The sequence below is a fragment of the Pleurodeles waltl genome, chromosome 3_1 (assembly GCF_031143425.1).
Source record: "Pleurodeles waltl isolate 20211129_DDA chromosome 3_1, aPleWal1.hap1.20221129, whole genome shotgun sequence".
Lineage (NCBI taxonomy): Eukaryota > Metazoa > Chordata > Amphibia > Caudata > Salamandridae > Pleurodeles > Pleurodeles waltl.
This window is the reverse complement of record NC_090440.1, coordinates 195,506,261-195,533,084: the sequence shown is the minus strand read 5'-3', so window position 1 is coordinate 195,533,084 and position 26,824 is coordinate 195,506,261. Positions and strand designations below refer to the sequence as shown.

General features: G+C 42.6%; 1 protein-coding gene across 2 annotated transcripts in view; it reads left to right on the top strand.

Moving 5' to 3' along the window:
* Nucleotides 1-26,824, top strand: part of SNUPN (snurportin 1) — a 124,211-nt gene that overhangs the window by 9,264 nt on the left and 88,123 nt on the right. Inside the window, exons 1-4 of one of the 2 annotated variants that reach the window (XM_069222174.1) lie at nt 2,114-2,221; nt 10,502-10,667; nt 14,827-14,980; nt 17,040-17,144. In XM_069222174.1, coding sequence (XP_069078275.1) covers nt 10,510-10,667; nt 14,827-14,980; nt 17,040-17,144 — 417 coding nt within the window. In that variant the 5' untranslated portion in view covers nt 2,114-2,221; nt 10,502-10,509. Of the gene's footprint in view, nt 1-2,113; nt 2,222-10,501; nt 10,668-14,826; nt 14,981-17,039; nt 17,145-26,824 lie in introns of those variants that run through there. The other variant, XM_069222173.1, reaches the window with a different exon arrangement.

Sequence of the window (26,824 nt, the reverse complement as noted above, 5' to 3'; positions counted from 1 at the left end):
ACACGCATTGACAAAACCAAAAGGCTGACTACCAATGTTTTATCGGTTGGCTTTGCCACTGCTTGTTCATTTTCACGTTTCCCATAATGTTGTTGAAAATGGTTACAATGATTTTCCATCATGAATATTTTTTTTGAACTACCAGCATGCATGAACACACTTTACTAAATGATGCTTCAAAGAAATGGTACCTAAAATATCACAGTAATATAGCAAAATTGTTTTTCCTACTTGCATTTTTTTCGGAACATTTTATTTTGAAAACAAAGAATCATCAACCTTGCTTAGAAGCTCCTGCAAACATTTGCATCTAATCAGAGAGCATTTTGGGAGCATTATATGTTGCCTTCTATTGTTAAACATTTCAGACATGTGTACACTTTTTTCACACTGGAACCACTGTCATTAGTGCAGTGTGACCTTATAACATTTATTTAGAGCACTCACCCTAATAATAAAGGTTTTGCATAAATGAACCATAAATACAAGTTCGAACAGCCTTAACATATGGACACATATTACCTCAACTGACAACAGTTCCCTTCCCAGTAAACTCGCAGCCAAAGAGTTTGTGCTGCATGGGGTTCGGCCTACTTGTCCCAAGGACAAAATAAACACGAAAATAAATTCACATTGTCTCACCATCCTCTCTGCCATCGCATTTAGCCCCTGCCACCAGAAGGACACACAAGCCTGCCTTTTGTTGGAAGTTTTACATGTCCCTCTCATGTCCCTGGTTAATTATTCTCCTTATCTCAAATGATCGAACAATATCTCCCAACTCACGAGGATCCCATTTTCTTATCCAGTTCCCCTTGAATTTCGACGAAAAGCTTAACCTCCCCTGCAGCTTCAGTTCCTCGGGCTAGCTTGAAATAAGTTATTTCTTGACAAGGGTTGGGCAGGTGGACTGACGTTTTTGGCTAGTTTGTATTCAAATGTCTAGTATAAACTATCATACTTGTTGAAATGGCAATAAAAACATTAAGAAAAGTAATTTCTTGACCTCTCCCAGAGAAGGATCAATTGAAGTACCACAAGCCCACTTTTCCTCTCTACGAGAGTTGTTGGACATGGGCTTGTTTGAAATAATGACATCTGTACACAAAAAATACCTCACTGTCATTTTCCTCTTTGCCAAGTTCCTGCCAAGCAAGGAGTAGATGGATTATGCACTCACGTGCTAATTTCACTTTCCTCATACATGCTCAATTTCAAACAAGGGGATGAGGTCGGGCAGGCAAGTTGGCTGCTCTAGTATTCATAGCTGTCTCTCCTCCACCCACACAAGCAACTTTACCATAGGCCTGCAACCCGTCCTGAGAACAAGTTTGGTTCGCCACAAAAAAATTGGAAATGTTCTACAGCCAGGTGCATGCCGAAAGTTCTTTCAGTTACTGAGTTATTTGTTTCCAATTCAAGTAATGCCCTTTGTCCATAAGCCACAGTCCACTCATTCTGGCAGTCATGCTATGGCAAAACCTCACTGACACCACACCTGCTTGCATCCACTGCAACAATACACTGCTTTCCCACAACAAATGGCTTCAAACAGGGAGCATGAATAATATCGACCTCGGGTGAACCCTGTTTCTTCCTGCTTTGCTCCCCAAACAAAGCTGGAGTCCTACTTTTGAAGAGTAGTCCTCCACGGACTTCACTTAGAATTCTGTAAGTCCCAGGAAGGACATCAGTAATCCTTGGAGGCTCAGGGCTTCCAGGTTGACTTGGCATGGCAATAGTTAGAATTGATTCCATCTAAAAAAACAAAACAAAAAAACTATGGCCTAAAGCAGGGGGCTCCAACCGGTCGATCGCGAGCTACCTGTAGCCCGCCGAAACCCCCTGATTAGCTCATGCAGTAGCGCCTCAATTTGGTATCTCTCTAACATTTTTAAAAACATTTAGTTTTTTTTTTTTCCAAGGTGGCAATGCCCGCCCTCACCCAAGCCAGCTGCTTAGATTGGCTTAACTGAGCTTAGCTGGGGCGGGGCAAGCTGAAGAGGATGACGTTGTTCCTTCCTGGACCCATCTGTGCGCCACCTGCCTTTCACACCTTAGTACGGCACTTTTCATCCTGTGCGATAGTGCCGGTGTGGAGTAGCAAGTTTGGCAGAGCGGAGGAGCCAGAGCAGGAAAGCGTAGGTGGCGCAAGCCGTATGGAACTGCTACCAGCCCCACGTCACTGGCCTTGTTCAGCCTGCCACCGATCGGACCAGAGGTAAGGTTTAAAGGAGCCCTGTGCTGCCCAGATAAGCTCTGCTCACGTAATAAGCACCGGCCCGGCCTAATTGTGTGTAAGGCAAGGGGGCTCATTTCCAATCTGCTGTAAACACCAGCAGCATTGAGGCCAGTATTTTATACGATTATTTAATAATCATGTAAAATACTGGCCCCAGTGCTGCTGATGCTTACAGAAGATAAAACAATATGCGTTCCATGGATATAAAAAACAAACACTTTTTGTGGCCCTGGCAATAATCATTATTTTCACACCGTGTGCCAGGGCCACAAAAAGTTTTTAATTTTTTAATTTATAGCCATGGAATGCTTATAGTTTATCAGCTAACAATACGCATTCCATGGATATTTAAAAAAACAAACACTTTTTGTGGCCCTGGCACTCGTTACAGTAATTCCTATGAAATACCAGCCCCAATGCTGCTGATGCTTACAGGAGATAAACTCCTTTAATCATCAGCAGCATTGGGCCCATTATGTCACATGAATTATTGTCACACGTTCCAGCAGTCCAAAGAGTGTTAGCTTTTTTAATATCCATGGAATGCGTATTGTTTATTTTGTGATAAACGATACTCATTCCATGGATATAGAAAACACAAACACTTTTTGTGGCCCTGGCACATGGCATGACAATAATAATTATTTTCATGCTGAATGCCTAGGCCACAAGAAGTGCTTGTGGCCCCGGCACTCGTGACAGTAATTCATATGAAATACTGGCCCCAATGCTGCTGATGCTTACAGATTATAAACTCCTGTAAGCATCAGCTGCATTGAGGCCAGTATATCATATGAATTATTCTGACACGTGCCAGGGGTACAAAGAGTGTTTGTTTGGTTTTTTTAATAGCCATGGCACGCGTATAGTTTATCAGATAAACGATAAGCTTTCTATGGCTATTAAAAAAACAATCAATTTTTGTGGCCCTGGCATGCGTGACAATAATTCACATGAAATACTGACCCCAATGATGATGATGCTTACAGGAGGTAAACGCCTGTAAACATCAGCAGCATTGGAGCCAGTATTTCATATGAAGTACTGTCACGCAGTCCAAGGGTACAAAGAGTGTTTATTTTTTTAAATATTCAGGCAGAGGTGAGAGCCCCTGTGCCCGGTGCTGCTGCTGGCTCCTTACAAGGCCTTGGTGTACTTCTGAGCTACCCTGTGCCCTGCTGGAAGCGAGGAGCCAGGGGCTTAGTTAGTCAGTAAGACTGGAGGGGGGGTGTGAACTTCAGATTTCTGCACAATCAAGCTGGCATATAATTTTAAAATACATTATATGACAAGCAGGTAAGAATACTAAGTGAGAGGAACACAATACCTGCTCTTATCTATAAAATAGTGAAAATGTTTTCAGTTTTTTCAAAACGGAGACGAGAGAGAATGTATATTTGTCTGTGTGTGTGCATAAATGCCAGGTGAAATCTGACAGACACCTCAACATATCCAACTGTAAGCAACTGTACCCATCTAGTCTTCTGAAAATACATTTATTAGCGGAGGGGTGTAACACCCCAAACAACCCCCTGAAGCTATACCCCTGCGAGGAGCTGGTGACATCGCTTGGAGCAGAGGCCCGCGCTTCCTGCAGGTGGCGTGAAGGGTCTTTCGGAAAAATACGCAAGTTGCATGGCCTTTCGTAGCTCATGATGATTTTACTGACCAGAAGTAGCTCCAACTACAGAAAAGGTTGGAGACCCCTGGCCTAAAGATTCCACAGGGTCAAACCTGAATTGACATTTGTCAAGCTTTAAGGACAAGTCCTTGTTCGACAAAGGTTGGAGCCTTTCCACTACTAAGTCATGCTGTTCCATGTCCCTGCCAAAAAACAAGAATATCACTCTAGCAGGCGATTGCACCTTTCCTCCCTCTAGAGTCTCTTTCATAATGTTTTGGAAAACAGGGGCCGCCTAACTGAGACTGAAAGGCATCTGCTTATATTAGTACATACATTTGTCAGAAATCACTGTCAAGTGCCTGCACCCCTCTTCTGGGAGCACTTAAGGATAGGTTTTGACAAGGTCCAGGGTTGAAAATACAGCTGCACATGCCAAAGTAGAATCTTATGCATTCTAAGAATGGGGTAGCAATCACTCTAGGTTGCTTTATTTAGACTACAAAGATCTATATCTAGTTGCAGGTCTCTAGAACTCCTAAGATAAATTATTTCTGATGCAACACAAGGGGGCAATTCAGTTGGTTCAGTAACATCCTTGGAGTAAAGCTCCTCCAGAATACCTTTCAAATTCTGTGGAATAAAGCACGTTCATTACTCAATTCCAAATACATATTTCTTCCTTTTTAAGTATTACGTGGTGCTTAAACTCCTGTACGTCCATTGCTTCTGTGTAAAACATTGGTAAACTTCTCTTGTAAAACTTTTACCTACCCAGTATTTTTCTTTGTCACTTTTATGACACATAAGTTACTCAACACTTTCGTTCTTGGGTTCGGTTATATAAACCATCGGGGTCAGCCATGGGATCTAGCTTAATCCCCATATCCTCTTGATGTGACCAGCGCAAAGTAATATCACTCATTTCTGTCAGGTAGATCTTCCCTTTTGTCCTACGGTCTTTGGAATCCTGTTCACCAAATAGATAGCTAAGTATGGCCTGTGCCCAGAGTAACTACCTAGACGTATGTCAGTTGGCAGTATGCTCCTCCCTTTCCACAACTATTGAATCCGTTTCTCGCTTAGGATGGTAAACCAAGACAAGAGTCTACCATAACATGCACTTGTTGCCAGTCTATAAGAATGACTCATCTGGGTAGCTCCTTACATTTCCTGTCTAACACTACACTTACAACTACATAGGATTTAAACATATGACATCATCACCCATCTCTTCAGAGATGTTGATTTTCCTTTCCTTCTTCTTCTTATGTTACCAAACGCCTCGTTCTTTTACATCTACTGCAGTATTTGTCCTTGGCCGAGCAATTTTGTTTGAGTTGCTGATATGTCCGGTACAGCCACATCTGTAGCATGACATAGTGAACTTTCTCTCAAAATTGTGGTATGGTTCATTCCTCCTCTTATTTTTATCCAAGTCGTCCTTTTTACTGATGACATTAACTTTACTACTGCATTGAACCTGGATCATCTCACAAACTTGTCAGAATGTTCTATTCTTTTGGTTAGGTCGATGGTGACACTGAATATTATGTTGAAAATGGCCCCCAGTCTCGTCTGCACTGTTTTGTGGTTCGTACTCCTCAATGTCTCATCCCTAAGAACCCACTCATAGTCCATGTTCTGAAACTCGCTATTCACTGCTAGTAATAAGAGCTGCAACCTACTCTTCCATACTTTCTCCCACTTTCTCTTTTATAGAATAAAACCTGAAGCATTCCAAAACTGTATTGACTTTCTAACCATATCTGGTCTCAAGTTGTTTAATGGTATACTCATTCAAATTGGTAGCATTCTGCAAAGCAGGCAGCAGTCTGAATTCTCTCAGACCCTCACTGCACATACAGTTTTTAGAACAGATAGCTTCCTTGGGTAAGTTGGGTAGGTGCATTATATTTACCATCAAAATGTCTGAAACATTTCAAACCGAATGTTCCACTAAATATTCGGATCTACTGCAGTAGCAAGGCAAAATGGAGGCATGAGGATGCTTGACATATTTCCTGAATTAGAAATAGCCTAAGTAGTGAGGATTATCATCTTCCAGGTGTAAAAATATCAAACTAAAATAATAAAAGTAGTCACAGGGGTCACAGTGGTCGAGTACGACAAACTAATATAATAAATGTAGTTACTGCCCCCTGTGGAAACCTGCTTAGCAGTGTTAATATAAGTACAATGATAGTAGCAACATAAAAGAATGTTGTAAATATTTCTTACAATATCTTGTTCATGGCATACTTATAATAAAATATCTGTTCTGCTTTAGCACCAACTTTCAGTCTGTATGGACTGAAGCAATAGTGGCCATGTGTCCTTAGTTACTTTATTTATCCTGAGAGGACAAACTGCTGAGGGAATGCAAGAGGTTTCTGGAAAAACGTCTCCTGATGATGGCGCACTCCCACGCAGCTTGTACTTCATTGTGCTTCTAATGCTCGTGCATAAGCGTGATGGCACAGTGGTTGTGATGAGAGCCTTGTTGACGTTCGTCAATATAACGTGTCATAAGGTGGACATTTGAAAATGGCAGTTTCTCCAGTGGACCACCAATATGTTCCAGCACTTCCTTAAAGACGGAGGATAGAAAAGATGGAAAAAGAATCATACGAAATCCTCGCTCTGCTGCTCAGTCGGCCTAATGAGCCTTAACTCTGTCATTCTCTTGACCAGGAAATGTAAACACATTTCGAGTGTAGCATCTGCCTTGTTGCTCTTGAATGCTTAATTATCACCTTTCTCACCAGTAATCCTACAGAGGACATTAATTCCAACAAGTAAAGGCGCAACAAGGGTGTAATTCGGCAACAGAGATACGGTGTGTCTTGCCTCCTCCAACTAGTTGTCTGTCTGCCACCCACACCATATACACTCCCTCTGTCTTATTCTTCCTGTTCGTCATCGTGTTCTGTATTTCTTACATTTGTCATATTCTCACCCACAGCAAACACTACAGCCTTTGCAATGATCTTTCTATGTACCTTGCTCAGAAAATCTTCTGCTTACCATCGCTGTCCAGGGTCTTGCCACTGGAAGTAAAGTCCTGGAAAAGCTTTGTATTCTGAAAGCTAAGAAAAAGGTTTTGTACTACCAAAAGGAAAAGTTTGTCAGGGGCAGCAGCAGTGCTGGCTGTCACTCAAGCCCATAAGAGGTACAGTGCAGGTAGCACTAACTTAAACCTGCCTCACAGACAGAACTGTTACAGCACAGGCAGTAAAAAGGTAAGCGTAGGGCAAAAGGCCTGTTGTACCGCTCTCCCAGCAGTGTATTCAGACAGGCATTCAAGCAGAAGTAGGAATTCAGCAGCCTGCTAAGGTTATCTTTTGCTCTGATAGTGTGCACCAGAGGGCACGTGGGTGAGGGACCTACCTAATTGTGTTTATGCCTCCAGTGTTGTATGCAGGAGTGAGGGTGGAAGCAAGGATCTACTACTGTGTCGTTGCCATCTTCTGGAACTTCCACAATTTCTCAGAACTGCACTGCAAGTGGTAAAGGCCCTTATAACTATTCTGTGGACCCATTTAGGTTCCTGAGCCTCCACAACCACCTGCTATAAGCTTGCAAAAACAAGCATTGGCAATGCCAGTAGGTCTGGCTTTAAAAGCATATTGACTGATAATGTGAAGTAGTACAGGTAGGAAGCATGGGGATGACTGTGTATTTGAGTAGAAGCAAAGAACCGTAGAATAATATAGGTATAGCTTAAATGTTCATGTGAAAGTTGTACTCTCAAGCCATACCTGAAAATTCATGTGGGTAAATGACTCATCAGTGCTGCCGCTAGAGAAAACACCATAATTTAGCTAGTTATCTAAGACCGTTTAATCCTTGAAGGTTCATCTTCTGGCAGCCGGATAAATAAACAAAATGATCACAGTTGTGGCGAGCAAGCATTTTTGTGCGGAAGCACACAACTTCTGCCCAACCAAAACGTGTACTCTTGGCCCTCAACGTGTGGGCGGAGCTAAACTCCTCTCCTGGCATTCTCACATAATTGTCTAGCGACAGCTGTGCTGTCAAGCCACACCATAATGACCATCAGCTGGGCATCACAATTAGTCTGGTGGCTTTCAGTGACTTTTAGGTGGCCCTCATATTGCCTAAGCCAGCTTTCAAGGGGTCATTCTGGCCCTCCTAGATTTTCAACAAGTCATAGACAATCTCGAGCAAGACCTCAACCATCCATAATTGAATCTTCAGCAACACACACACCTTCTGCCAATTCTGAGATGTGTTCAGGGACCAATAATCGACCATCAGAAACTGGTTAGCACCCTAGATCCTCTGCTGGCCATCAGTCATACTCACATTAAGGCATTAGAGACACTACTTCCACACCTTTCCAATAACCCACAAAGTCCCTTTCCCTTTTAGGATGCCTATCACCAGTGTCTGAGAGGCATAAAGAGCTGAATGGTTGGTACTAATCTAAATCTATCTTACATATACTGAAGGCCCATTCCATAGAAGGCCCAACGTACAAACACCAAGGCTTTAAACAGAATTTTTTGATAGACCAGCAGCCAGTGCAGGAGTCTAAGATGGTGGGATATAGGCACACAGTGAGGTATTTTAAGAAGGCACTCCACTGCGTTTTGCATGACCTACAGCTGCTTGACCAGCCCGAGGCACAACCAAGATAAAAGACAGTGGCATAGTTCAGTCTGGATGAAATAAGGCCTGGTTGACTGTTTTCCAGGAGTGTATAGGTATCAAAAAATATATTTTTTTGTGCCCTGACCATTGCAAAACAGGACTCTTGCTGCTGCCTGCTACTTGGAGGAGAGGAACTTCAATCCAAATTCCACAGCCCTGTGGTAGGAGGAGGAGGAGGTGACACGGTATTAGACCAACAATTCTCCCACCCCCTGGAGTGAAAAGTTCCAAATAATACGAATTAAGTCTCCCCTGAATTGCATTGGAGACGCATCCAATTCAGGACTGATCCTAAACTGGACTTAAAATAAATAATTTTGTATCACTGAATGCTTCCCTCTTTCAAATGAGAGAAGCAGTTTCGTGTCCCCTGCATAAGAGGCTGTCTTCAACCCAAAGGACTCCTCCGGGAGGGGTGCGGTAAGGAAGCAATATTAAAAAGGGTTGGGCTCAAAGATGAGCCCTGCAGCATCCCCAGGTGTAGAGCCCTGGATGCTGAACAGTGAGGGGCCATGCACACAGCCTAGATGCTGTTTGTTAAGAAGGACTGGATCGAGGCAAGAGTCAGTCTCCCAATCCTAATGTCCCGAGACGCTGTAGAAGAACAGGGTGTGAGATGGTATCATACTATCACCTGGATAGCCTATAATGTCAAATATGTGTTACTCCCTTGGTCGAATAACCGTTTGATGTAATCCAACACCTCCACTCTCAGTGCTCTATTGGGGGCAAAAGCCCGGTTAAGTAGGATTCCAAAATACCAGTAAGGTAGTACAGTAGCTTCATGCGGTTGTTGCATAGATCATTATTTTACCTACACGTCATAAGCTATGAGCTTGTGAAATCGTTCAGTGGATAATGCGCCTACTTCAAACTTGTGTGTGACCTGTATGGCATACGTTCAGCCCATTCGAACGAAAGACAAACTTTCATTCTTTGGACGCTGAAAAAATAAACACTACTGAGGTGACTATATTTATTATTTAATCTGAAGTTCAATTTGTATTCATGGAGCGTGTTTCACTCTAAATGCTCACCACCTTTCATTCATGATGCTTCACCTACTTTAAAATGGGTATGCTTTTATACGTAGGTTGATGTTTGAACCAACCACAGTTCAGAAAATATGTTTGTTTCCCTGGGTAAGCTGTTTACTCTTATGGCCAGGTGTGAGTTTCAGCTGTACTGCCTTTGATTTCTGATGCGTACACCAGTAAACTTATGGACTGCAACTGAACAGTGTTCTAAGTTTGTTTTTCTTTTTCCCTAATCTCATTTCTGTTTTACAGCATGAAAGAGAGCCTGTATCGCTATAGTATGATCTGTAGTACAGCACAGTATTTGTTTGCGTTCGGTCTCGCCCCCATGGTGGGTGTGCCCTGTAAGGATGGATCTGTGGTTTCCTGTTGATATTGTTTTTAGAGTTACCCAGTGCATAGCAGTTTAAAGATTCAACTTACTCATTTGCTCCATGAGTGAATACCCCTATACTAAAGTGTATATGAATGATTTTGTGATCAGTAAATTTATGGTAAGAAATGTAACTTTAGTTCTGGGATATTTGATCCTGAAAGGAAAAATGTTGTATTTTCTGTTATTACCCGTTTCCTCTTTGTCTTGTAGCACCTAAAAAACATTGTTTGCAGTTACACCTTACTATCATTCAACGCTGCATAGAGCCAACATTTTGTAGGCAAAAATTACTTTTGGACTACAAACAGTGTATTGTTAACGTTAGTAGGATTAAGAGGGAAAAAAAAGATCTGGGCTTCTTGGAAAAAGCAAAGTATGATGATTGCATCATAATTACAGACCTATCACTGTGCCTAATTATAGTCTTAAAAAGTGGTGCCAGTAGGCTCCCTTACTGTGGTGCTAGTTCGTGTGATCTTTTTAGAAGGATATATTTAGACCTCATTTCAGGCTTTCCTCTTGTGTTCTCTTTCATAATATGTGTTTAGGTAGCACGATGGAGGAGCTTAGCCAGGCCTTGGCTGGCAGTTTTTCTGTGTCGCAGGAGCCCAACAGCACTGCTGCACCACATCCACGCCTGGCACAATACAAGACAAAGTACAGCTCTCTGGAGCAGGGAGAACGGAGGCGCAAGCTGTTAGAGCTGCAGAAATTGTAAGTACTGGATATTTTGCTAGTGTGAATGAGCTGGGAACAGGTAAGTAGAGCACTTGTTTTCTTTGAGAGAGCCTCTCACGCTTGCCATGGAGTTAAGAAAGAATCTCCTTATGCACTTGAGCATAGTGATGCAAATCTGGAAACTGACAGACAAGTATTGCCAAGCCTATCCTGTCTCTCTACTATGCTTTGCTTTGTATGCTAATGTAAGGGATTCCTATGTTATTTATGCTTAACTCATCATCCTGTTAACAAGCTCTTCTGCTTGCTTCTTCTTGGTCTTTGTGTTGTTTTGTTCTGCTGCCTTTTCTGGATTCTGACAATTAGATTTACCTTGGACAACATGCATCCTCCATTTTCTCCACATCAATCTAGCCTCACTGTGACCCTCAAAGCCGTCTCTCCCCACCTTCTGTAACAGACTGTTTTCTTGTCCTTTATTAACTGTGTGGCTGCCCTGTTAATGTAAATATATATCATGAAAGGGTGCTCACAGGATGTTCTCCTTTCCCTGATTGATTTTATTTTTAAGGGGTCAAACTCTTCCTTGCCCTAGTTGTTGGAGGAGAGAAGAGTTTTTCCTGTGTCCAAGTCTTTTGGGGCACTAGCAACCTTCTCAATGAAGCTCCCTGTGCTCTCTTCTGGACTTTCTCATTAATATGCATGTGGCATCACCAGTGATATCACACAGATATTGAACAGGCGTGGTATCCCCCTGCCCCTAGTACATCCGAGGATTGAGCTACTTGTGGTACTGTAGGAAGGGCTAGGTCCAGCTCTAGGAAAGTGCCCCTTTTTGACATGGTCATTCACAATTTTTGTCTTGTATTTGATGCAATTTTGACAGAAGTGCACTGGATTCCTGCTAACCAGGTCCCCAGTGCCAGTCTTTCCCCCCTAAAACTGTGCAATTGTACCCCATTTGGCAATACCTTTCGCAGTCCTGTAAGTTCCTAGTAAATGGTCCCCCTGGTTCCTAGGGCATGGGTACAAAGGTGGGTCCCTTAAGGGCTGCTTATGTATTGTGCCACCCTAAGGGATCCCTCTCACCACATTCAGGCACACTGCCATTGCAGACTGCGTGAGATGGTCCAGGCAAAAGTGAAAACACGACATAGCACACATCGTGTGTGCCACGCCTGCAAACACTGCATACAATATATGTAAGTCACCCCTAAAGCAGGTCTTACAGCCATCTTAAGGTATGTACTGGGCACAGGTCGAAACGAGTTTCCCAGCTACATAAAGGCTTCACTGAAGCTTATGGTGTTTGGTATCAAACACCTCGTATTAATAAACCCACACTAATTCCAATGATGGCTTTAGCAGTACATGCACCAAGAGGGTACCTTAGAGGTACTCCCTGAAACCTACTAGTCATTTAGTGTTCCGGCTGACTGATACAGTCCAGCCTGCCACCACAGACAGGTTTCTGACCCCCTGCAGGTGAGAGCCCTCACTCTCGGAGGCCAGAAACAGTGCATACTTCGAAGGAAGGTGTTCACTCTTCCCTCCAGCAGGATAACTAGTGACATACCATGACTAGGGACTTCAAAGTCTGCCTTTGATATGCGACCCTGGCATCCCCCAGACTTACCGGATGCCACCCCTGCCCTGAGGCCCTTTTGGCACCAGGACAGGTGGGAAATTAGCTATGCTAGGATGTGTGGAGTACACCCAGGTCAGACACACCCCTGAGCTGCTTGATGTGCCCCACTCTAGCAACATTCCGCCATCTTAGTGATGGCAAAATTAGGAACTCTGGGACAGGGTTATGCACACTTCCCACAGGATGTGGTCATATAGACGATGTCCCAAGGGTAACTAGCCTATTGGCTACTACTCTTCATTCCCCTTAACACCCCTAAATTTTGTATTTAAGTGGCCCCCTGACACCAGGAATTCCGATTTGTTGGACCAAAAACGAAGCACAGCGGAGAGGCGCCCGAAGCTAGAACTGAGGAGCAGCAACTGATTTGGCGCCAACCCTGCCGGCCTGCATGCTGTCCTAGACCATTGCGCCAAAGACGACTCGTCCTGCAGCTGATCAGCCTCTAAAATCCTGGGAAGGCTGTGAGCACTTCAAGAAGCAACCAGCAGCTCCATTGTTGCAGAAGAGCTGCATCCCTGCAGGTTTGCAGGCACCAAAGAATGACGCAAGAGTTTTTGCCAGCATGACCCTGCCGGACAAAGCAATAGTGCGCCCAAGCCCCGCAGCCGAAGAAGGATTGAACTGGCATTGCACACAAGATACAGAGACCCTCCAGAGCTAAGCCTCCCTTTGGGTTTAGCCGGATTGGACCCCCAGTCCCTGCCTGCAGTCTCTTTGTGCAGGACATCGAAACCGCGAGAGCCTTGGACCGCGAAAACCAGACCCTTGAAAGCACCACTGCATCCAAGCCCCCAGCCTGTGTCGAAGTGGGCCAAAGGTGCCAACAAGTTCCCAGGAAGCTTGAGAGCTTGACCCCCTTTCTGGGTTCAGATGGACTGATCACCCAGCCCCACATTCAGCCTATTTTCCACAGGTCTGTTTCCCATTAAAGTGAGTGGGACACCCTACACTGTAACGCAAATCTGCACCTGGACCCTGTAGTCTTGATGATGTCAGAATTGTTACCTGTTTCATGCAGTGATCCCCCTTCACACATGTGGGGTATTGTTTTTATCAGAAGTATTGGAATATTAGTTGTTAGGACTTTAGTAATTTGTACTGGAGTTTTCTGTCTCAGACTGTTTTGTTTTTGCCTGTACTTTGACATTTGCAGGGGATTTTGGATAATAAAGTGTGCTTGGATTCACTTGAGTCACATTACTCTTTCTATTGTTTAGAAATGTCTGGGGCTGGGAGGCTCCCCTGGGATCCGACCTACCCTGTGCCTAAATAGTGCATTTACTCTGTAGAATTCCATGAGCGCCCCCTCTCTCCCCCCCTCCCAATTAAAAAATAATAAAAAAAACAGAAATAAAAAAACATTCCCCGCATTTGGATCACTGCTCAAACCCAGTGAGGACCCACACGTGTGATGAACCCTTACTCAGAAGTCCTAGGGAAACACCAATTTGGGTCAGGCCATGGAAAAGATGTGTTCCTGTGTGACACAGACTGAAGGATGCTACTATGTTTTAGGGAACAAAATTGAGGGTGACAAATGTCTTGTTCGGTGTATTGTCCTGGCAACCCAGTCAGGATTTCTATTTATCCATTCAAGAAATGCTACAAACTATTGAGCAAATTTGTTAAAAAAAAGAATAATAATCTTTTCACACTTTTTATTATAGTGATGAAGGATTATCACCATTGCGTAGCCCTGAATGTACCAAAAGAGCCCACATGTGGTTGAACAACTTAAAGTGTGTGTGTGTGTGTGTGTATATGTATGTATGTATGTATATATATATATATTTTTTTTTTTAAGGGAAATAAACTCTGGTACAGAGATGCATAAACATTCTGGCATTGAAAGGGTTTAGGCAGTTGAGTTCAGGGAAGCACTAGAGAAATGTCAGATGTGTCTCCACAACAGTATCGTGCTACAAGTGGGTAGAATGCTGAATTGTGGCATCAGAATCTGTGGGTAGGTATAGTCCATGGCATAATTAAGAAGGATCGCGGCTTCGTGATTCCTGAAAAGGGAGAGCCCTGCCAAAGCTGCAGCAGTCACAAACTTTTGTGGCATGCTTAATCCACTGTAGTATATTTTCACTAATACGGTTGTGAGAATCATTTCTTTGCTTCTCCACAGCAGTAAGTAGAATTTCAGACTAGTGGTTCAGCTTGAATTATTTTAAGGTAGAAGTGTAGCCTTCAGTGTTTAAACCCCATTCACAACTGGCCTTTAGGTGATTGATTGGCCTCTGTTCGTCTTGGTGAAACCTGATTTTATTGTGTAAAAGGGCAAGCTGCCAGTATGTTTAGGACTCATCAAAAGTTAATAGTGCTTATTGTTGTCTCCTTTGTATCCTCTGTGCTCATCTACAAACTCCTAAGCCGACCTCAGTGCGGGTTGCACCTGTAAAGACCGGTGGATTGGTTTTACTAATGAAAACAAATGTATTTAAATTATTATATGCTTCTGTAAAGCAGTGCAGACAGCTTAGCTGGAAGAAGAACATCAGCTTCTTCTAGGAATTTGAAACACATTTGTGTTTCTCATAGAAAGCGCCTGGACTACGTAAATCATGCAAGGCGGCTTGCTGAAGATGACTGGACAAAAAAAGATGATGCAGAAGAAAAACAGGAGGAGGAAGCAGGGGAGGAAGAGATGGATGTGGATCCCGGCAAGAAATTACCAAAATATTATGCCAACCAGGTGAGCAGATACAAGAGGAAAGTTGTTTAAACACAACAGAAGATCATAATCGCTGTTTTTTTTGTACAGGTCTTAAGCCTAAGGCTACTGATGCTAGACATAACACCAATGATCCTAGGAGTGTTTGAGCTGTCTGTATAACTTATCACTTGTTTTTAAGTTTGACCTAATCCGTGCCAACTGCATCATTCATTCATGTCCTTCCGTGATTTCAGAATAAGGGCTTAGAATGAGGCATATTGGATTGATAGGTTTACGACTTGCTGAGACAAAAATAAATTGATGTGTCATTCTGTGAAATGCTATTGTGACATCTGCAGCTTTTATTTAATACGTTCACCATAGGGTATTAAACAAAAGTTTGCACGCCAGTGCACTGCCTGGTTGTAACAGGTTAGGAGTTAGATCTTCCTTATCTCCTGAATGCCTCATCATAATAATATATTGTAATGGACTCTTCATGTCTACAACCAATAAAATGAAATGCCATGTGAGCTGAGTGCAATAAAGTTTGCCTTTTTCAATATTTACTATTGCAAAGAAGAAACGGATTTCTTTTTTAAAGCAAACAAAAAGTACGTTTTCAACATTACAGCCAGTAAATGCATGTATTGTGTAGCAAACGAAACCCGATAAGCCTGAAATTCACAATCTAAAATTGTAATTAACTGAAAGTATGCACAAGGCAGCACACAACATAAGTTGCAGATCTCCATCTGCAACAAAAACAAGAGTGATGGATGGTATGTTTGTATTAATCTTAGCCACTGGCGAGTGCTCAGGCCTTTCATAGTGAATGTGTACCCCATAGCCCTGTGCTCTCTGAACGACACATCACACAGTGCTCCTGTGTAACACATCACCGAGGACTATATAATTTGGTCTGTGTGCATGGGAGGCAACAAATTAAGCCTATGCAAATAACTGAGTGGGATACAATGCTGGAGACAAAAACAAATGATAATGACGACAGACCCCCCTCCCCCCCCTTGAATAATCAAGTTGGTGGACAGGTAACTGTAAAGGCTCGCTCCACCTAGATAGGCAGGACACACAAAAATAATGCAAAAGATTAGAACAATCACTTACATGTGTCGCCTCCTCTAACTAAGACGCATTTATCTGTAAGCGACTTTATTGCGTTATTGCACCAACTCGCAGAGAAAGGCAGTACACAGCAGGAATTAACAGTGGGTGAGAGGAATTGACAGCAAGGTAGTGAGTGACTGTCGAAGCACAGATCTACCTTAATGAGTAGTATTTGTCTCCGTAAAATATGTCTGCTCAAGTTACACTACTCACAGATTGAGATACTACCTAAACTTCTGCGTGGTATCCTTTAAACTAAAAACATCTGCCTTGATTTCTGTTTGACAAAGAGTTAAAGGAGCATGTGTTACGTAAAAGTGGCCAAGGGAAATTTATTTTTCTTTATATTTAATATCCTTTTATAACTTGGCATATTGTTGAATTTGTTTGTGGACAAGAGGTTAGTGAGCAGGACAAAATACTTTGCGCTCAGACTCTTCCCTTTTCTATAGAGGAAGGCCACCAAGCCAACTAAAGGGGTGTTGAATCTGTGGTTTGGCCTTACCCATTTCAGTAATTGCTGCAGTTATGTTGACTTCCTTCCAGCTTTCTAGTACAAATCTGCCCCATCTGATCATAATGGATGATTTTAATTAAGCACTGCAGATTGCGGCGCTCAGTCCTCTCTAGATTCAAGCTGCATGGAAGATGAGTGTACTGTAACTACCACTGCCAAACTGCACCTTTTCTGTACTGTTTCCCTTCCTGGTACATCTTACAATTATGAGATCGCTTTTTTTTGTCGGTGTTTCGTTGTGAATGATTCAGTGTGTATTGTTGTATCATCACTGCCTTTACCATGTTACTTCAGTTACAGATATATTCTGGTAGTTATGCCTAGTCCACTTCTACTGCCGCAGTACACTTTACTGATATTTAAATATTAAAATGTTGGAACAATGTCATGCCTACCTTGGTACATGTGACACCATTATCCTAACGTTCTTCCTGTTCTTTATCCTGTTCCCAGTTGATGCTGTCTGAGTGGCTGATAGATGTCCCCCCGGATTTGACTCAGGATTGGCTTTTGGTTGTTTGTCCTGTTGGGAAAAGATCACTTGTTGTTGCATCCAAGGTAAGAAGCTGCATCTAAGCTGTCCCTCATCCACACACCCTGGCCTCCTTCATCCAACTCACTCAGCTGAGTGGGCATACCCCAATGCACTAGGCACTTCAGGCTGAAGAACTGCCCTGTAGCCTGCTGAAGTAAGTATTCCCACTGAGCAGTCTTTCGTGCCAGTGATTCGGTCAATCACTTGATTGCATGTTATTTCGTATTGGATTGATGCAAAACTATGACTTGGTGCAACTTAAAGAAGCCCATTGGTTTCACTACTTGTCCTGTTTTGTCTATACACCAGAAATGAGAAAGTGCCATTTCATAGTAAAACCTGAGTAATCTTGGAAAGGGGAATACAGTTTGAGTTCAGATTCTTTGATAAAAGGTAGAGTCTGGTGCCTGGATTCAAACTGGTTGCACATCCAAAATCACCTGGTGCAATGGTCCTCTCATACATCAAGCACATCAGTGGTAAAAGGCACCTTCTAGTGCCTATCAGTGGCTGATTTTTTTTTCCTGGAATATTTACTATTCCAAAATAACCCCCTTCATAAAACTACATTACTGATCTTTAATTTAACCTGCTGCCTAAATCTGTCTACGAGAGACAGAAGAGGCCTGGTTGGTTTACCATCATGCCATCATATGCCTTTCAGGTTTAGAGGCTTCTCTCTCTTAGATGCAATCCCATGATTCCTTGTATTAACAATTGTCTTTCGCAGTCAGTTCTTTACCTACCCATGAGAGTGCGACCTTGTAACGCTTGGGGTGTATTTTCTGCCTTTGTTTCTGCAGAAGTTTGGTCGGAATTCTACATACATTATCTTCATTTGATGTATCATATTGCTTCAAAGCAGAATAAGAATTTTATTGGCTGTTTAAGCCGTATTTTCAGTTAGAATTCCTTCCCTATTTCTCAGGTATCCTTGATTTTGGGTAGCAAAATGTCAAAAGGATCCATAAAGACAGAGTGGGGATTTTACTAAGGGTAAACAAGAAGGCATGATGGCAGAGGACAAAAAGAAGGAAGGCTTCCTTCTTTTTTAGACTTCAAAGCTTTTCCTTCCATTGGGATGTAGTTTGTGACTTCAGAGGACTCTCACAGAGGGAATCCAATATCAGGAAATCCAGGAAGCAAGTAATACGAGGTCAGAAATAGGTACTGGCTCAGTTTGTTCAGGGTGAAGGAAGGACCCTGGTTGATGGCGAAACATCATTGGAACTTAGCATCAAGGAGATCATCTACGTGAACACACTCTCAGCACCTGATGTCTCTGCCTCGCACTACTGGCTGTCAGCCCATCATTCTGAGTCAAGTTATTAAACTTTGGAACATTGGTTGACATCATACAGATACATTTCTAAATTCTCCATGCCAATATATTATATTATTTTGTGGTGGAAATAACTTGAAAAAAAGGTTACATCTATTACCTACTCCTGTAGACACTCCAGTACCTTTTAGGGCTCTTTCCTTCAAGATTCCAGCAGAAGATCCTGTTCAGACTCCTGAGGCTACTCCACCTTCCATCTTTACCATCACAAAATGATCAGTATAAATGTCCCGTTTTAGGGAGAGGCCTCTGTCACCAGCACCAAGGGAACATAGACCAGTAGAGGCAGCTCAGCATGCTCTACATTTTCCTTATACTCCAGAACATGATCATCCACCATAGTCACAAGGGACCTCCTTCTCAATCATCAGACTGATCCTCAGATGATTTGGACGGTAGTTCTTACAATCTCACATCCATTATGTGTTCACTATCGTGAAAGCAAATAGGGCATTGAAACTTAATATCCCATTGGCAGTAGCCATCATTATGGAGACTCTTCAGCCCAGAGCAACACCCAGACCTCTGTCACCTTCTACTGAAAATAGCAGGAGAGAAATGTCTCACTCCTGCCATGACAAAAGCGGGCATTGCTCTTCTAATAAAAAGATTATGGGGGTTATTACAACTTTGGAGGAGGTGTTAATCCGTCTCAAAAGTGACAGTAAAGTGACGGATATACCACCAGCCGTATTACGAGTTCCATAGGATATAATGGACTCGTAATACGGCTGGTGGTATATCTGTCACTTTACCGTCACTTTTGGGACGGATTAACACCTCCTCCAAAGTTGTAATAACCCCCATAATCTCCATTAAAGGATCCACCAGTCGTGTTGCGTTTTGACTCAAAGTCAGATTCCGTTTTTGTGTCAGCAGTACAGAAGAGGTATGCATTGGCACTGTAGACTACAGAACCTGATGAGAAAAGCAAGAGAAGGGATGCTGCAGGAAAGAGCTGCGGTACTTCCTCTTCAGGGATCAAAGCTCTAGTGCTACATGTCTTTTACTAAGGTAGAGTTGTTTCCTGTGGGAGATAGTACAAAAGATTCCCGAAAAAGATTTTCCATAGGTTGAGCATGAAGCACTACTGATGTGCAGGCATGAACTCACCAGGCCTGTCTATATCTGTTGTTTATGCCTTGGAATTACACAGAGGGGATGATCAGGATTTGATCTGATGTCTTTGAAACCTCATATCCAGTTACAAATTTTAAACATATCTTATTATGATGAAACTGTTTGGCTGCCACACGAAGAGGGAGAAGCTCTGAATGAAAATAGAAGCAGAGACCTCAAAGCGGTGGATCTAAGGGATCACTAGAAGTTTTTGTAGATCTGACTTTCATCATAAGGACCACAGCTGATATCATATTCCAGGCTTAATGCCCTCATTAGATATACCAGCCTCACCAGCAGCAAGAACAAAGGTGCATGTATCATCAGAGGAGAGGCTTTTAGTCTGCCAGTCAAAGCCAGTTAGTAAATTAATCTTGACATCCACTATCCAACCCAAGGCATTGACCCTCAGGTCGTCAGTAACCCCCTTGCCTCCCACACACCCATCACTCTATTCTCCCCTCCACAGTATATTACATTACATGTATAAAAGTGTCAAAATATTACAAGCAACTGGTGTTAGCTAATGTTCGTGATGGCTACTCTCTTCATTTCAAAGCACCACCTCTTTCAGTTCCACCAACCAAATCAGCACAGTATTATTGCACAAGGAGACCTCCTCTCTACTTAAGAAGGGATCCGTAGAACCTGTCCCCCGTCATCAAAGTGGGAAAGGTCTCTATTTAAGATACCTCATGCAGACTTCAGACACATCTTAAATTTCTACATCATCTTCTTGCCATGAAATGGATTGGGAGAGAATGGGTCCATATACCCGGCCACATCTCAGGATCGATAGATCTTTTATTGCTTTCACTTAAACTAAGAGGATACAATGCCAAAAGAATTCAGCACTCTTAGTCTAAATCATGGGTACTCGCAAATATTTTCCCAGGGCCCAAAACGTTTGGTCTGTGATGCGCCTGGAGGCCGCATTGATGCCAGGGCTGTGGCGGTCAAGTGGGGTGGCTCGGTGGATTGGTGGCAAGGTAGTTGTAGGAGAAGCAAATGAAATACATCTAGTGGCTGAAAAAAACAATGGAAAACCAGAAAACCTAGAATGAATCCCGGCTTACCCACTTTTCCAAATTGTGTGATCCTAGGCAATTGTTTAGTCTCACTTCACTCCTTTTTCGGCATTATCACATTTAAGATGACCTCGAAATACATGATTCATGTTGTGCGATGCACAAAACTTGCCTCTATGTTTGATTTAATAAACTATAATGTTGTTAATGTATGATAGGAACCCAGGCCACCGATAAAGTGCACATACCAAGTGACTGGCTTCTTCAATTTACTATTGGTTGTGTTCTCAGGATAATGAAAATAATTAATGTTTCAAAATGTATGTTTCCAAATGTATGTTTGAAAACTATCACTTTTAAAGGAATTTATCTCAGTGCACTGATAAAATAAATTGTACTAAAGCAAAAAGGTTCTACATGTTAACTAAATACACGTTTTTAATTTTAAAGAGACTGTCTTAGTTTTACACTTGTGCTGCAAGATGTCTTTAAAAATGAAGGTGTTTCTAAAGTTAAGTGCAGGAGTCCCTAGTTACTTCCTCTCTTTAATACCAATTAAGTTTGAAATAAATGATTGTGTGTGTATTTTATATTTTTATTGTTCATGCAGAGTCGAGCAAACAGCTGACAGTGCTCCTGTTGCCCAAGGGGCCGCATGTAAAGGTCAGAGGGGCCGCATGAGGCCCGCGGGACGTACTTTGAGTATCCATGGTCTAAATAAGGAATTTATTAAGACGCTTTCCAAATATTAAATAAAAAGACATACAAATATATGGGAGTAAGCGTGTAACTCAAGTGCAACAGAACGTGTATATACAAAGATAAATGCATACATCAAGTGGTCAGGACTTAAAAAGAAACGTGCAATGCATCAACAGAGCATGTATACTTGAGCTAAATAATCAAGATTTTAATTACTTCACCAATTGAGTTGAAGTCACCATCCGCGCCAGCGTGACTGAGGGAGCCCTCAAAACAGGCAGGCAGGAAGGAGACCCCATTGGGATCACAATTCGACCCTGGGTAATGCATCTGTTCCACAGGCGACCTCCCGTCTGAGTATCAAATCTCCCGGTCTTTTATACCTTAGTTTTAAAAGTTAGTTTACCTCAATCTTGCATGGACATTTTGAAGGAAGCTGAGAGACCAGCAATGCTTTGGAATGGAAGATATCTTGTTCATGGTGTGTTCAGAATAGTTATCCCATTTTATGTTAACAAATCATATGTACTTACTACATCTTGCAAACCTAAGCTGCAGTTTTTTTTAGATTAAAGTCCTTTTGGTTCCGACAATGGCATACAGAAAAGGCCTGCATCAACTCTTATTATTTAGAACGTCAGTAGTTAAGGAGTTTTTTTTAGGCTTCCCCTATACAGCTCACATATGCCCATGGTTAGGTTTGTGCAATAAAAATACCAGCTACATACATACAAGTTAAGAAGAATGTTTTTCCACCTATGATAGCATCTTCTCCGCCATGGGACCTCTATTTAGTTCTGTCAACATGAATTTCTCATCACTTTGAACCCTTGCACAAAGCTTTGTTGCAGCATCTAACCTGAAAAACAGCCTTTTAAGTCACTATCACTTCTGCACTAAGAGTTAACAAATTACAGGTTCTCTCTGCTGTTGAACGAAATAGAGTTTTTCACTCTAAAAAGATAGTACTGAGAACTAACACGTCATTCTTACCTAAGGTGGTTTCCAATTATGTAGGAAATCAAATTATTAACCTTCAGTAACCATTCTCCCATAGCTACATTCTCTGCCTCTTGGTGGATTATTGCTAGCATCTCTTTATGTTGTCAATTGGTGAATGAGTCTTTGCCGCTAAAGCCCAAAGTTCACTCAACCACAGGAAAAGCATCTAGGACGGCCTGGTTACAAAACATTCAGTTGGAGAGGATTTGTAAAGCAGCTACTTGGGAATCCGTTCGTACATCTGGCAACCTGCTCAAACATTCACAAGACGTTATTGTTTGGACTTTACACAAGAGCTGACTCTAATGTGGGACACGTCACACTTAAGAATATAGTGCGTGGTGTTCTTTATTATCATTTTTAATAACTTCTAAAACATTTCATGATTATCCTTTGAGGACAAGAGCCACAATGCATGGGGACTTGCTGCTCTAGTCTAAAATGTATGACTCTTGATGGTGAGGACGAAGAAACAGTTACTTGTATTCCTGATTCTGCAGCATAGTGCTCTTCAGTTATGTAATAAACAATCCTGCTATCTTGGCCATGTGGGATAAGTGACAAGAAATGTAATCACCGTTCAATTCTACTTTTGTGTCAAAAAGAAGTGACTCTGAGAGGCAACTTCCACTACAAGGCATAGAGACGCAGGGTGCTTTCCGTTACCTCTTCTAATGTTAAGTCTAACCCAACTGCCTTCATTATTATAGAAATATTTGACACCAGTTAGTGCTACAGTGTAGTTTTGAGATGGTGTTTATTTTGGAATAGTGAACATTCCAGAAAAAAAGATTTGCCTGTTTTGGTAGGCTTTGGAAGGTACTCTTTAGCACACGGAAGTTGTGAAAAAGGATTGAAGTGTTCTGGAACCTGGCATGCAAGGAATTATTGTAACCTTTATAAAGATCCCTACGGTGCAAAACAAGGAATAAAAGTAAGCAACCACATTATGTTCCACATATAGGCACAGGCTCCTGTGTCACCCTTCTAAGTCTTCTGAATTTTCAGTGGTAGAAGGGTGGTGCAGCACAGATTTCCAGAAGGAGTGTTGTTCCTCTTTTCCTCTGCAGCCCTCATTTGTAGAACACCTGATGCATCATTACTTCATATTTTCAAGTGACTGTTGTGTCACTGGAAACCAGTGGAGTGTTCGATTAACTGGGTTTGTTTTGTCATGATGTGCTGATAATAGAACGAGATTCCATCATCTGTTGATTCATTCTGAAGTGTAAGTGCCACCATAGCCTCAGTAAAGCGGTAGAGCGATCGCACCTCCTTGTTTGTATTTGGGTAAAATTCAATAAAATGTGTTCTAGAAAAAAACATTCACACCACTAAGTTTAAGATTTAGAATAAGCCCAGGAGCTCAGTTAATGCGATCTGCCGCTCAAGAACTTTTCAACTGCTATTTGGTTAGGACAGTCACAGAAAAATAACTACACTGAGTACATATTTTGCCAAATTGTTAAGTAATGGCTAAATGTTTCAACTCTGGCACTTTAAAAGTCTAAACAAATTATGTCAATGGGCTTCATAAAGAAAATTAAGGTGGTACCAGATACATTTTCAAACAGTAGGGGAATAAATCCCAGAGATAGGAAAAGATACAGCAAAATAGGATTCTTGACAATGATGGGTAAATGGCAAAATAGGAGTATCTAGGCAAGCTTCTGTGTAACAACAGGAAATCGGATCAAATAATAGAAGAGATTTTGAATTTGAAGACTACAAAATATGGACTTCCAGCATTCAAAGATGACAATACACAAAAATAAATTCTGTTTAATAATTTTTTTTTTTTTTAAACACACTTGGCCACAGAGGCTCCTGGGAATGCTGTGGGTTTATAATGTTCGGACTTTAACCTGAGCAAAGAAAAAACTTTCATTTACATTCAATTTTTAGATAGAATATTAGAAACAAAAATACTATATAAAATGAAAAAAAAAATGTATACTCCTTTTGAAACAGTTTAAAAAGCATCAATTTGAGAGCCCCTTTCTCTTCATATTTAGTAATTCATTAAAACATGATATTAAAACATTGTAGCCTTCTTCTGCCCTCCAATTCTTAAAAACATTGAAGAATTCTCTGCAACAGTATTTACCTTGCTCTGAAGATTTTCTGGTGTTGAAACCTAATATAAATGTATGTATTTTTTAAAATTGATCTTGAGTTTCTTCTTGAGTGTATCTCATTTTTTGACTGTGTCTTCAACAAATGCTTAGCACTACCCTCTGATAAGCCTAAACTGCTCGCTCACACTACATTCGCCTTGCATTGGTACACAACATAGCCACCTTCCTACATTGGTGGATCAGCTGTGGGATAGAAGACTGCATTTGCTGATACCACTCTGTCAATAGGTGTTTGCAAAAAGAAACTCACAATTGAATTTAGTCAAACATATTTTTGCTAATTTCTTCGGTTACTCTCCCTGGTTTCACCCGCCCACCCCGCCCCTCTGCACTCTAAAAAGTATATTGCGGGAAAGTGCCCTTTATTGACGTGGTCTCACTCACTTTTTGCCTGATATTTGATGCATTTTTTACTGAAAGGGCACTGGGTTCCCGCTAACCAGGTCCTCAGTGCCATATCTCTTTCCCTAAAACTGTGCAATTGTTCCCCAAGTGGCAATACCTTTGGGCCCCTATAAGTCAGTTGTAAATGGTACCCCTGGTATCTCAGGTATGGGTAGCAAAGAGGGTCCCCAAGGACTGCAGCATGTGTTGTACCACCCTCAGAGACCCCTCACTTAGCACATTCAGACTGCCTTTACAAGCTCCCTGTCATGGTGCAGCTAAAAGTGAAAACACAACATGGCTGTGTGCCATGTCCTGTAACACTGCATGCAGTATATGTAAGTCACCCCTACAGCAGCCCTTACAGCTCTAAGGCAGAGTGCATTATATTTCTTGTGAGGGCATATCTGCACAAGCAGATATACCCCTTCTACGTCTTTGTCGATTCTTAGCCATAGTGAGTGAACAGGGAAGCCATTTTAAGTACATGTGCTGGACAATGGTCAATATGTGTTCCCCAGCTACATGATGGCTTCAGTGAAGGTAGGGGTGTTTGGTATCAGACATCTCATATTAATAAACCCTCACTGATGCCAGTGATTGATTTATTAGTACAGGCACCCTAAGTGCACCTTAGAGGTGTCTCCTGAAATACCTATCTTTTACCCATGTGCTGGCTGACTAGTGATAACTAGGTTGCCACCACCAGACACGTTTCTGACCCCCCTGGACTGAGGGCCTTTGCTCTCAGGCGGACAGGAATTAAAGCTTGTTCCGAGAGGGGTGTTAGCACACCCCTCCTAAGAGGATGACCTGCAAAGCTGCATTTCAGGCAGGGGTCTTCAAAGGTGCCCACCATCCTGGGTATGCAGATCTGACTTCAATCAAAAGCGAGGTGCCGACCCTCCTGCCCCAGGGCTCATTTGGCACCTGGACAGGTGGGAAAAGTAGTATTCAGAGAGGTGTGTCCACCCTTCAGGTCAGTCACATCCCTAAGGTGAGCTGCCTAATGTGGACATAACCTTTAGAAATCTGACATCTTGGTATTGGCAAAATTAGTAACTCTGGGATAGGGTTATGCCCACTTCTTACAGTAGGTGGTTATATAGGGGGAGTTTTGACCCCAGGGGTAAGTAGCCCTTTGGCTACTACCCTACTCTCCCCAAATACCCCTAAATTCAGTATTTAGGGGATTCCGTGGCACCAGGAAAACAGATCCTGTGGACCTGAAGGGCACTGCAGAGGCACAAAAGGCAGGGACTGAAGACCAGTGACTGACTCAGCGCCAACCATGCCAGCTTTCCTGCTGACTTCGACAATTGCCAGAAAAACGCCTCGTCCTCCAACTGCTGAAACTTCCAAAAGCCCGGAAAGACTGCCAGCCTTCACCCCAACATACAGAACTTGTGTGGAGCAGCAGAGCTGCTTCCCTGCACCTTTAAACAGTCGCGGCTTGCAGGTGTTACAGGGGGTGGGGCAGCGCAGGGGGATAAACAAGTGGGTTGGCCGGGGAAATATTAATGTAAACAAAATAAATAACTTACCTGCACCCCATGCTCTGCCGCTGCTCCTCTGTCTCCTCAGCAGGCTGCAGGCACAGGCTCCCAGCCTGCCCTGCGGCCAATCCTGACACTGCTCAGAACAGCGTTAGAATTGGGTGGGAGCGCCCAGGCAGACTGGGAGCCTGTGGCAGCTCTCTCCAGCCTTGCTGGCAGCACAGTGCCGGGCTGGAGAGAGCCTACTGCGCATGCGTGTATGGCCGGCCCGAGACGGCTGGCCAAACACACATAAGGGGAGTTCATAGTGCACTCCCCTCACTGCTAGTCACCCAGTGCCCCATCCCCTAAACAGCGAAAGGATAATAAACCTGGTTTATTATCCTTTCATTGTTAAAGGATTTGCAGCGTTTGCTGCTGGCTGGGGGAAAGGCGGTGACGCTCCTCCGCCATAGCGGAGGAGCCACCACTACCTTTTCAGGCACCAAAGAA